The 12,727-nt window shown below is 46.0% G+C and overlaps 1 protein-coding gene across 1 annotated transcript in view; it reads right to left on the minus strand.

The window, feature by feature from the left end:
• Positions 1–1,467: 1,467 nt before the first annotated feature.
• Positions 1,468–12,727, minus strand: part of LOC119465314 (actin-related protein 6-like) — a 42,752-nt gene continuing 31,492 nt past the window's right edge. The window contains 3 exon segments of the mRNA XM_037726115.2: positions 1,468–1,752; positions 5,147–5,209; positions 11,346–11,421. Coding sequence (XP_037582043.1) covers positions 1,623–1,752; positions 5,147–5,209; positions 11,346–11,421 — 269 coding nt within the window. The 3' untranslated portion in view covers positions 1,468–1,622.

Here is a 12,727-nt window from a genome sequence, read left to right on the forward strand (position 1 = left end):
TTTCAGCTTACAATGCCGCATCAAAGAGAGCAAGCACAAAAAAGGCCAGTATGCCAGGAAAGCTTCTAAATGGTTCATCAATGTTACCCGCTGTGTCCTTAATAAAAAGTTCTGCCTCATATTCTCTTTCATCTGCACGCCCTCTGCAGTAGAATATGTGGCCGTTAGTCAGCATTTAGCTTTGGTCAGATGTTGCCAATAGTCAGTTCTCCTAACCTCACTAAGGCCAATGATGTCCCAGGCAATGCCTGATAATTCCTTATACAACCCTGCTAAGCTAGCTTCACTTGAGAATGTTCTTGTGTTAAACGTTGCCAGGTTCAATTTCCAGTTGAGACTTGTCTAGATCTAGAGATTTCTGACCTCCCTGCTACGTTGCAGGTCTGACCGCTGCTTTGGTCAGGTGCTCTGCAGCCACTGGGGACTAAGGGACGTTGGTTAAGTGCAAGTCACGAGGGAGCTAGTAGTCAAATACTGCCCCAGGGAAACCAATTCCTGTTTAGGCGGGTGTGTGGCTTTTTTGAAGCTCAATGGGCTTTCCTAGTTTGACTGCACCTGGTCTAACATAGCCCGACTGCCTGGCAGCATTCTTTTTTTTCCGATTTCAGGCAGCACTCCAAGTGCGAAAATATAGTGGCCTGGACAAGGATTTCGAACTTGACACCAAATTGGCATGAGTATTAGAAACCCAATATTCTACCTTTACTCCACGCCAGCATTGACTATAGCAGTGATCTAAATGGGTTGCGTGCCCTGATAGCAACTTAGTCATTTCACAACTGACCGTGGCCACCACCATATTTGATGCCCTGAACAGGATTCCGTAAGTTCTACGGTTAGCCTTCATTACTGGTAAACAAACATGAAAGCACATGCTATGAGTGTGTGTGTGTATATGTGCCTTTTTTGTCCGAGTCCAGTTCGCTTCTTTAACGTCCTTATGAATGAGCCACAATGATAGGCAAATGAATACTTGTTTGCAGCTAAGATACCTCCTCTTGGTCAGAACTCTAAGTTGACTGACAATAGATGTGAAACATCACCATTTCCGGATCAGATGACTCATTGATGCGGGGAAAAGGAAAGTTGCCACACATAAAGTGCAACATAAGCTGCTCAACCTACAGCAAAGTACGGAGTTGGTTAATAATAAGCAAGCTCTCACTAGATTGAATATTGAGGCTTATCACGTTACCAAAGCCAGGCTCCAATCATGTCGTCACCAAAGGCTTTGCTCGATACGTTATGATTTCCGGTTTTTCCTTATTGTGTTTTTGACAGCATTTTGTCCCTTCTTCCCACTGTACGTGCTTCCCTGCACTGTTTGGCCACAATGAATTCACATTGTCTAGCACAACTTCCACAGCTCAAGCAGATTGCCTAGTAATCAGAGGACAAGGTGTTTTTCATTATGACCCCGCACACAGTCAGTACACAGCGTGGCTCATCAGTTGATCACTAAGCAAGAATGCGAAAATGAGTCTCTTTTATTATGATCTCATGCACACAACACACACTTCCATTGTTCCACACAGCCATACACATAATATGAACCACACTGACATCCATGATTGTGGAGCTGTAGAAATTAAAATGTTCCAAATCAATCACACACAAGCACGTCACGAGTCGAACTTTTCTAAGCAATAAGCGGTGCCATTCTCCTCGTACTGCTTCTTGGTCACAATGAGCTTGTTCATGTCGGGATCCTGGAAGGCCATGACACCTCCGTGCCATGCATATGTGATGGGACTGTAATCAATGAACAGAGTGAGAATACTTTTTAATGAAATGCAGATATTTCTGTTGGTGTATATAATTACTTGCACACTACTCCGCACAGGTAAGGGGATGGGGGATGTGATTGTGTGAAAGTCATGTGATTGTGAGCACAGAAGAGAGAAAGAAAAAACAAAAGTGAGAAAGCAAGAAAGGTGGATTTGGTATTTTCTAGGGGTGTGCAAATATTCGAATAGTATATTTTTAATATTCGTATTCGATTCGAAAAATAGATATTGTAAAATGTTTGAATATTCAGGCCCAGCAGAAGAATATATTGCTAGCTGTGCGGGAGCAAACACGGTTCTTGACATTTGTTTATATCTAATCTAAGGATACTGGGGTGATTTGTGCTGTATTTTGTGATAATTTCATGCTGCAAACGAAATTGTGCCTGTAAAGCACACTTACCCACTAGACGTATAAACTTTGTGGGAAAGCCAGCTTCTGAGTAGCAAGGGGCACGGGTTTACGGACAGCGAGGGTGCCCTTAATATTTTTTTTCCGTAGCGCCACTCCCAATTCCAAACATATTGCTTGACAGTAAGTGCGATGAGTGACGACTGGCACAGGGTCAAATGCCTCCGAGTTCAAGGGCATTTGATGCGGTATAATGAGACACAGGCTGGCAAGCCCAGCTAGGGGGAATTACTAAATTCTCCAAGTTAACATGAGCCAAATGCACAATGTTTTAGTATAACTGCTTACTAGTCTAGTTTTTTACCATTAACAATGTAATTGCAATGTTCCAACATAAGAAATTAACCCAACTTGCTAATAAATGCATGTGCATATCATTATTTGATATTCGCACACCCCTAGTATTTTATTATGATGCAATATAAAAATAAAAATATGTCATTATGATCTGTGTGTGAAGGGATTCCTAGAGGTTGTCAAAGAAGCCAATGACTCAAAGAAAAGCAAACAAAGTGCGAAGTTTGATGCTACATAGAAGGACAAGGCTTAGGGCCTGAAGTGCTTCTCCGTGTTAGCAGTGTCGTAAGTAATTACGCCCATTTGACCTTGACAAAATGTTCTTTCATCTCTACAGGCTGAAATTCTAATGCGTATGCTCAACCATTCCTACAGCACCAGAGTATTCACAGTACAGATTGGTATCTTGTCCAAGGCAACAAAAAGTACAGTTTGATAGAGCATTTATTTAAAGCCAAAGGGAAGTTGGAAATAATTTTTTTATGTACTCTGAACATCAAGCAAATGTGAAAGCTAGCCTGGGCCTGGGAAGACAACGTATGAGGTCAGCCTAAACTAAGTTTCCTGTACAATAAGTGCTTTTCTTTAATCTGTCACTCCCAATGGTTCAAGCACCATGGCACATGGGCCAATCAAGAAAGAGAGTTTGTGCTTACGTTTTCAGCATAAGTAATAACACTACAGCAGTCACTGTCTTTTCAGCATAAGTAATAACAATACAGCAGCCACTGCCTTCCGACACTCAGGTTGCAAAGGTGGCTTTCGGGTGTCTGACACGAGATTTACATAGCTACTAATACACATGGGTTTTTATGTGAGTTGCTTCAGTTTCTGGCATTTGCGTCTCTAAAGCATAGTGTGCTATGAAAGGACGTGTCTTTGCAGAATGTATGGTCAAACTTGATGATATTTAGCCCGGCTATGATCAATTATCCATTAAACGGAACTGTTTCTGAACATTGTGAAACCTTTAGTTACTCTGAACAAAAATTGTTTACCTAGCATCTGATAGACCAAACTTTTCGCACCACTGAATGGCTTCATGTGTGGCCAGGACACTGCCATGCCCACCAAGGAGGAATAGAAAAACCGCTAGTAAAAATACACCCTGTATACAGTCGATACGTTTCCCAAAGTACTGAGGAACACAATATGTAACAGTGAGGAAGGTGCCCAATGAGCCACAGCAACATTGGGAACAGCTTTTTGTGTATGTAAATTAAGAGAAGTGTACCATGTTTCCAGACAGTAGCACCTTTCCACTCTTGATATGCTTCACCGCATAACACGACTGTATTGCGGCGAAGCTGACATTAGGGAGTCGGCAGAAATTGGCGTGCTTATCGGGACTGACGATCGCATAGTTCCAGCATTTCTGTCATGACTCAGATGCCGGCGGCCCACGAGAATGAAGTAGAAGATCGCGGAGCGTTCGAAACCAAGCGAGCGCTCGAGGCACGCGAACCGACGTGTAATCCGCGAGGGAGAAGCAACGAAGCAGCATTATCGACGTGGCTCTCGGACTGGAAGGTCGCTTCGTCAGCTACGCTCTGAAGATGGGAGTGCGGGGAGCTCAGCCACAAAGCTCGTGATGCTGGCAAGGCCCAGGCTGTAGACCTCGGAGACGTTCAGGCGAGGCTCCTGGGCCCGACTGCTGCTGTTCACGGTGGTTCCGGTCTTCTTCGCAAGCATCCCACCTCCTCGGCCGAGCCAGATCAACCGATAATTGCTGGGACACCGGGTCACCATGCAGATAGACGGAGGACGAAGAAAGCTTCATTAAGCCTAACCGGAGAGTTGACACGTCAGCGGCGACTACCGGGGCACCAGCAACGTACTCGGTCAGGTCGACGGAACCGCGAGTCATCGGCACTTATGGCATCAGTGACACTTCGAACGAATACGACGTGGACTCGACCAGAAGAGCTTCAAACCGACGGTCCGTAAGAACCAGCGTTTCTGCAGTTCGGCGCAGTTAGGCCGAGTCTAGGGTGGCCAGACTTTGATATGAGTCAGGGCTAAGACTGACTTAGAGACTTTAGGACGAAGCTAGGCTCCGAGACAGTCCACTGCTACGAGATAGAGTGTATAGTCGTTCCTTGTTTACATGAGCATTTTTTGGTAGTTTTGTATACGATTGGAGGTTAATGGTTAAGTGAATATTTTAGTTGAGTTGTGTATTTAGTCTGAGTCATAGTTTAGTTGTTGAGTGAGCATTTTTGTTGAGCTATGTCTTTAGTTTTGTGTGCCTTACGCTTTTCCCCGCTTTTACTCATATTAAATCCTTGTTTGTCGTGCTGCCAGTCGTATCTCTTCTCCATCGCGCATAACACCTGCGTGCAACACTTCTGCTCCCGAGTAGTGGTGACAATTTCATACTTCCAAATTTGCCTCTGCACTGCTAGTTTTAAGTGACCGCCGCATTCAAATACAATGTCAGATGTGTGTACATTACAGAATGACGACGTATCATATGGAAATATAATACACAGGAGTCAATGTTTTTTTTTTCGGTTGGGACTGCGATAAGGTGACATAGCAGTGAGGAACATATCAATGGGGTTCCACTGTACTAACTCACTGCGGTGGGTATGGTTGAAGCCAATGCCACATGGTGAAACGCTAATAATGGCTTGAGAAAATGACTTACTTGTCCGGAGCTGTGACATTCACCTCGCAGATCTCAGGACACAGGGAGCGCAGGTCGGTGTACCTGCGCCACAGAAGACAAACACCACTTGCAGCAGGCTTGCAAAGGATGGCAGAGGGCAAAGTAGGTGCGGCATAATTTGATTACCTGGGGACCTAAAGGAACACTAGCAAGAAAAATTATTTGAGATGTATTAATAATTACTCTTCCACAATACCATTAGAGGAAGCTTGATAAACCAGAAAAGACGCAAAGAAGAAAGGCACGTGACACTGCCGTCTTGACGTTTCTGCAACAGCTTGCCCTGATGTCATGGGTATTGATGACACCTGCTCGGCCCTAGTTAATTTCAAATTGGTAAAGATGGACTGAATTGTGTTTTCAAGAAACTAAAGACTGAACGTAGCAAGTTTTACGAACATTTACTGCACTACAATGGCCCAAATTCGAGAAAGTACACTGAAATACCTGACGTCACACTCGACATGGCACTGCGGTTTCAGCACAAAATTCTCAAGATTAAAGTTCGGTCTTCATTTTCTCTTCTAGTACAGTGAAATCTCGGTGATACGAATCTCGCGGGGTCGCGTGAAATATCCGTATGACCCGAAATACGTATCATCAAAACATACACAAAATCAAGAAAAAATGAATTTATTTTTACCAGAAAAAATTTCTAATAGTGGAACCCTATTGATACCTTCCTCGCTGCTGCGCTTTCCCGGCTGCTACGTCACATTTTCGCGGTCCCGACCGAAATGCCATTGAATTCCATGTATTAAGTTCCCCATGATACATCGCCAGTCTGTAATGTTCCTGCATCTTACATTGTGTTTGAATGTGGCGGTCACGTAAATTTAGAGGTGCAGCCAGCTTGTACGCTGCAACAAGCGACCAATGCGTTGCAACAAGCAACCGGCACTTTGCAGATACAACGCAGCCGCGCGGTTGCCGTATCTTGAAAGCGATCTGCAACGTGCGCGAAGTGTGCACCCGCGCGGACCTCATCATCAAAACAATCTGCGATGTTGACAAAGTGCACCTAGTACCGGTAGCTTCGTATGTGCTGTGCTTTCGACGTTTACGTAGTTCGCGTTGAAGCGAGAGACAGCGCAAAGGTCCATTCGCTCGCTGCTCCTGATGTGCTTCCTTACGCCAGCGTTTCGATAGCGAGTGTCCGCGGTCATCGAGCGAGACGTGTTAATGTTTACCTGTGCGCGCGTGACATCAGGCTTGTTAATGTAGTTAGTAAGCTAATGTTTACAAGTTTATACGGCCGGTACAACTACTATCCTTACATCGTACAGCTGTCTACTAATTTGCTATCACAACCGTTGCTTCACCTTACAGGCGAAACTGCGACTTTTTTTTTTCACAGTCCCTTGAAAAACGAATCAATGAGGTTTTACTAACCGTGTACCGTTTACTAACCGTGTTTTCTTCTTGCCCAAATCGTCAACGATTGCCTTCTGAAAGGCGTATAAGTGCGCGCACGTGATCTCGGGAATGTTTTTGCACGCACTGAACGCCTGAGCACTTCGAGTGCAGGCAGCGTTTTGGCCGTCGAGGCTGTGCCGCGGTCGTCGTTGCTGCAGCAGTCCTCGTCTACTTTCTCGCTAAGCATCGACTAGGCTGTGATGTGGTCCGGTCCGCTCGACGTGGGGACCAATGAGAGATTGTGCAGCCGCGTGACGTAGCCGGTTGCTTGGTCACTATGGATCCCGCAGAGCCGGCTTGTTTGTGCCGGTCGCTCCGCTGGCTCGGCAGCTGCCACTGTTGCTCACACGTTCGTATGATCTGCAGCGGCGCGGCAACGCGTTCGGAACAGCCAATTTTTCCTTATTGTGAGCAATGTATTAAGGCCGGGGAATGTTACGAATTCGTACCACACCGAAATTCGTACCAGCGAAATCGTATCACTGGGGTTTTACTGTAGTCAGCCTCTCACTGCAAAATTAATGAAAATAAGAGATTTGAAAGAATAAGCCATCGGTCTAAACTAAATCGGCATTTCCCTTCAGTGTGCCTTAATTGTCCAGTCAATAGCATTGCCAAATCGACACAGCATTGACATAGAATGAATGTGCAAGCGAAATCACGTGACATGGCTCTGTTGCCGCTACCCAAGGAGGTTTTAAAAAAATACTGGAGTGGAGCTGCCGTCTCAAAAGTGAAGCCGGACCGCCGCCATTTTACCATAGGCAAGCAATAACGTTAGGAAATAGTGGAGAATATATGAAGCAGTTTCTTTCCACTCCATGCTGTTTTATTGCGATAGCAAGTATATGGACACTTCTACCGGATTTCTGCCGTCGCCGTCGCCGTGAGGTTCCCTATAGATAAAATCTTCGCCGCGCGCCGTATGCCCGAGCGGAAGCGTGCGGGGACGCGCGCTATCACGGAGAGCGAACGCACGCAATCACCCACGCGCAAGCAAGGAAGCGGGAAGCCAGCGCCGGAGGGAGCGCGGGGAGGGGGGCGCACTTCTCTGCCAACAACCTCGCTCGTCGCTCGCTCGCACCGTCGCTTATCTCCACACGGCTCTGACCTTTATGCGCCGTGCATTCGCCGCTCAGTTTCCGTTGAAGCGATAGACCGCACGTACCTTCGCCCGCTGCTGCGGCGTATATATGCGCTTGCTGCCAGCGTTTTGACAGTCGTTGTCTGCAGTCATTCAGTGTGATCTATTCATGTTTGTTTGTGCGCGCTCACACCACGCTTGTTCAATCAGTTAGTAATAGTCGGGCCACATTTTCCAACGCACGCTACACATGCAATGCTGCCCGGGTCGGCAGTGCAGCGCTACAGGTGTGTCCCTTCGCACGCGCTGCCCACGGGAAGCGCTTCTCATCAACACCACCGTTTCACACGCGCCTCCTCGTGGTCATCGAGTCTCTCTTCATGTCGGTCTACTTACGCCGCAGCACACCTGCTTACTTAATCAGCTCATGTTTACTACAATTCATATTGCTACCAAAGCCGCTCACCTTACTTCGTGTGACATTGCTGTGTTGCTATCGCATTCACTGCTTCGCCCTTAGGGCGAAACTGTGACATTTTTTTAGGTGGACAATTTAGCCGTGCAGATATCGTTGGACGTCTTCCTTTCTGTCACTGGTTTCAGAAGAAAGCCTTAAGTTATTTTCAAATTCATGGCACATCATGATATTAATGCATATCCAAAGGTAATATTTTAAGCGAAAGGTTCGAGTTTTTAATGTCAAATTATCATAGTATTTGCAATAACTGACCAAAAGGACGTGAGCTGCTAGCAGATTTCAGCTGTCACGGCCCTCTTTCAGAGTAGAAGTATAGGCAAACTGTGGCTTCACCTGTGCTGGTAAGAAACTGCGGGGGCTGCCACTCCAGCATATTTTTTTTAAACCTCCTTGCCGCTACCTTAGCAATTTCATTGGAGCTGAATTAACGGAAGTCCACTGAAATAGCTTTTATACAAGCCAATCAATCCTGGTTTCGTTTTCTAATAACTCTATGTGTTGTGATGCCACGATGTAGAAGGTGGTCACACGGGAGCAAGACAATGCGTTGTTTTATCACTCACTCTAATTTCCTTGGTCGTCTGTAGGCTGCTACTCGTTGCACAACTCAATGTAGCAGCACAGCAGACGACCAAGCGAGCTCAAGTGAGGGCCACGCGTGCACAGGTAAACATGAACACATCTCACTCGATGACTGTGGAAAATCGTTGTGAAAACGATGGAGTGAAAAGGCGCGCCCCAGCAGCAGCGGGCAAATCGACCTTCGCACTGTCTCTTGCCTTGCTTCAACGTGAACTAAACGTCGAAAGCAGAGCCCATACGAAGCTACCAGCACTTGGCGCGTGCACCTTGTCCTCATCGCAGATCGTTTGGAGATGAGGCCCGCGCGGATGCGCACTTCGCCTGCATCGCAGATTGCTTTCAAGATACGACGCCCGTGCTGTGAGCAGCAGCCGACCGAGCAGAACGCACCGCCCCCCCCCCCCCCCCCCCCCGTGCCTCGTGCGCTTCCAGCCTGCCTGCCTTCCTCCCTCGCCTGCGCTACACTGAGCCGCGATTGCCGGCTCACCCTCGTAAGCTTTCACTCGCACACACAGCGTACGGCACGTGACGACAATTTTATCGCTGTTGGACTTTATAAGGAACCTCAAGACAACGGCGACGGCAGAAATGTGCTTAGAGTGCCCAAATAATTGCTACCGCAATAAAAAAAAAGAAAAAAAAAATCAATGTCGGAAATGTTTTGTCGATTCTCCTTCAGGAGAGTTTCCTAAAACTGTTGCCATATTTGCTGATAGCCCAGTGCGGTGTGCCTCACTAGAGAATCACATGGCGAGAGACCAAGTAGCTGAGTGAACTAAAGGTACGCCTGCTACAACACGCTAAATGAGTGAAGCGGTGCCATCTATCTGGAGGCAAAGAAAGATGCAGAGGTGCCTGAGCTGAAAATTATGCTGCAGTACACATGCTAATAGTATTTATCGTTTATAGTTTTTTTAAACCTTTCTCTAGCAAGAGGAGGAGAAAGTTTATCTAGATACCTTGTAAACCAAGTGTTTGTTTTTAAACAACTTTTTAAAAATCACATGGAGTATGCAGCACTATTCAACCTGCTTATCTAGATTACCTGAAGAGTTGGACATTACTTGTGTGATAAATTGCACAGCTCAGGAGATTAATTAAGAACATTCCCTAATTAAAATTTTAATTATTGACTTTAGGGCACATGTTCCAATTGCTAAATTGAAGCTGAGAAGTACTGAAGTCACATTTGCTTCGCAGAACTTGTGTAACCAGCACCAATTTCAAACCACAGCAGACTTCTGTTAATTCAATTTTTCAATTAATTTGATCCTGGCTGAAGGTCCCAGCCAGCGCCCATGCATTTCGATGGGCCTAAAGATTCGCTATTTCAATCCTAAGATTGACCAGTCAGCATGCAAGTGCCTGAGCCCTATGGTGACTCCGATAGCAACCCCTTTAGTGGCAGCGTTTGTCTCGGCGGAGCTTAGGGGACAGCGAATGCATTGAGCACACATCATCTCTCGTCGAAAATGCCTGTTTTAGGTCCGTCTGCCCTCCGAAGATTTTCAAGCCATAGGTTAGGATAGGAATAAACTTTATTTGTCCAACGATTATGGCTGTTGCTGCCCGGGGCTAGGCATACCACACCTCATTTGATTATGGTACTTACACAATTTTAACGAATTGTGTAAATTGGGCCGAAAATTGCGTGCACGATGCAATCGAACCCAAACCAAAACAGCCTTCGCAACGTTTGCGTGCTTTGCCGCATAACACTAATGTATTGCGGCGAAACTGACTTCAGAAACACGTGCGGCGAAGCTCACTTTAGACCGGCCGCCATTATGCAACAATCTTGCTAAAAAATTGCGTATGCTTCTTCAGGTAATCCACCTGAACAGACCGAAGTGTGCTATTTGTCACAGGCAACCTTTTAAAAATCTATTCAAACCCACAAAAGAACCGGTGGTATTAGTACATCGATCACTGCCTGAACTTAATTGCTATTTAGGTGCTTTTTTGCAACTTGAATAAAAAATTTTAATGCTTTTTTTTCACGCACGTTGAATATATTCCAATCACAGCCTGGATATTTCAACTGGGTGCGCTTGAGCATAAGCTGTAACAGTTGTTTAGGGCTCAAGTTGCAAATTTCAGATTTTTAGCTGGCAACAATGCTCCCACTGAATGCACCACTGAAACAATAGAAATTTGGGCAGAACTCATCTACGATGACTATCCATGTACGTGAATAACCGAAATGCATCATATATGAGGTGTGAACTGCAGCTCAGGTACTCTCTCGCACTTCCCTCTGAAGACGCTGCACCTTCTGGCGCCAATGCCATGTTGTTTGCGCATACCCAGTGGCGCATACTAATACAGTCGCCCAAGTTAGCTTCCACAAAATTCATTGAAGAGCAACACACACGCAGGTGAACATACTCAAGATGGCGTCATAGAGGTGCACTCTTTGAGCGGCACATACCCATGCGAACGGCCCACACAGACTGTACTGCCTTTGGGGTAGGACGACATGTTTAGACTGCATTATATTCGCGATCGGCCCACATTTTTGGCGGGACAGTTAGGTAGCTACATAGCCAGAGAGAAAACTGGTCTGACAATGCGGAGAATGCTATTCTCATTAAAAGCAGAGTATAATTTGAACTCACACTCGCTCGCCGAAGGCAGGGAAGCAGGCATTCCCGCCAGTCAGGAGGACGTTCTTCAGCATGTGTGGTCGCATTTCTGCAAGTCACCAAAAGGGGAGAGAAGTTGCGCATGTCATTTCCCAAGAAGCAAACACGGTCTGGTGCAGAGCACATCCTAAATGTAGAGGTGTGCAAATATTCTAAATTTCGAATGTGAATCAAATACTCCTTGCTATTCTATTCGTATTCGATTAGAAAACTTCAGTATTCAAAATTGTTGGATATTCATTTTTGCTCAATTATAAAGGACTAAAGCACTTGTTGGAGTCTCGGAGGGAGAGGGACTGATGCCAAGTGATGACTGTTCCAAATGATTCCGGTGCTGGTGAGCCACAGTTATGCAGAGGCACCAGTTTTTATGCAATGCACAGGTAACTTCTGCTTAATAATCTTCAGTCATTCGATTAAAGATGCCTCAATTTCAGGTGGATTATATACGAATATGCTGTGTCAATTCAGGCAAAAAATTTTGTTTTTGTTTGGCCAGTTGCACCAAGTTTGCATCTCTTTAAAACAATGTGTGGTGTTGTAACGTCACAATTCCCTCCTTCAACCAATAAGACTACTATCTTTACTTTGTATAGCTGTCTACTACAGTCAAACCTTGTTAATTCGGATCTCAAGGGAGTAAAAAAAAATGTCCGAATACACGGAGCATCGAGGCAAAATTCCTCCAAAACAGTGAGGGCATCCGCAGCTTCCTTGGTGGTTCGCCGTGCCAGAAGTTCCTCGCGAGGGCCATCTTCGTCGGACATCTCGTCCGTCACACCAAGGGCATCAGCGATGATTTCCGCTTCAGTTAACTGACCGGCTACGGTAACACCATCATCGATGCCAAAGTAGTCGGCGAGCTGTACTTCGGTGGGAAGCAGGACTACGAGTGCCCTATCTGCTTTATCCTCGTCAGGTGCTGCGACCCCCGGGCTTTCAGACGGCTCCGGTTGCCCAAATCCACTGTGTCGAAGCTGTTCGCCACTACTGCTGCCGGCGTGTTAGTCCACACGAGTGCCAAAATGTGGATTGCGCTCAGGAGCGTCACATTGTAGGGCACTTTTCTATGCATGCACAGAAGCATACGCTCCAAAACTTTTTTTTTCCAAAAACTGGATGATTTCTTGATCCATAGGCTGTAGGGTGGCGGTCGTGTTCGGCGGCAGGAACACAACGCTGCAGTTGTCTATAACTAGCAGCACCTTATGTTTCTTGGCGCTGAACTGGCGGTCGAGCCCTTGCAGCCAGGAGCGAAATACTTCTGAGGTCATCCAGGCCTTCCTATTTGCATGGTAGTCGACTGGTAGACTAGTAGGTGTTTGCTGTTGGAAAAACATCTTAGTTTGTGCGCC

This window comes from Dermacentor silvarum, chromosome 9, assembly GCF_013339745.2.
Source record: "Dermacentor silvarum isolate Dsil-2018 chromosome 9, BIME_Dsil_1.4, whole genome shotgun sequence".
Classification (NCBI taxonomy): Eukaryota; Metazoa; Arthropoda; class Arachnida; order Ixodida; family Ixodidae; genus Dermacentor; species Dermacentor silvarum.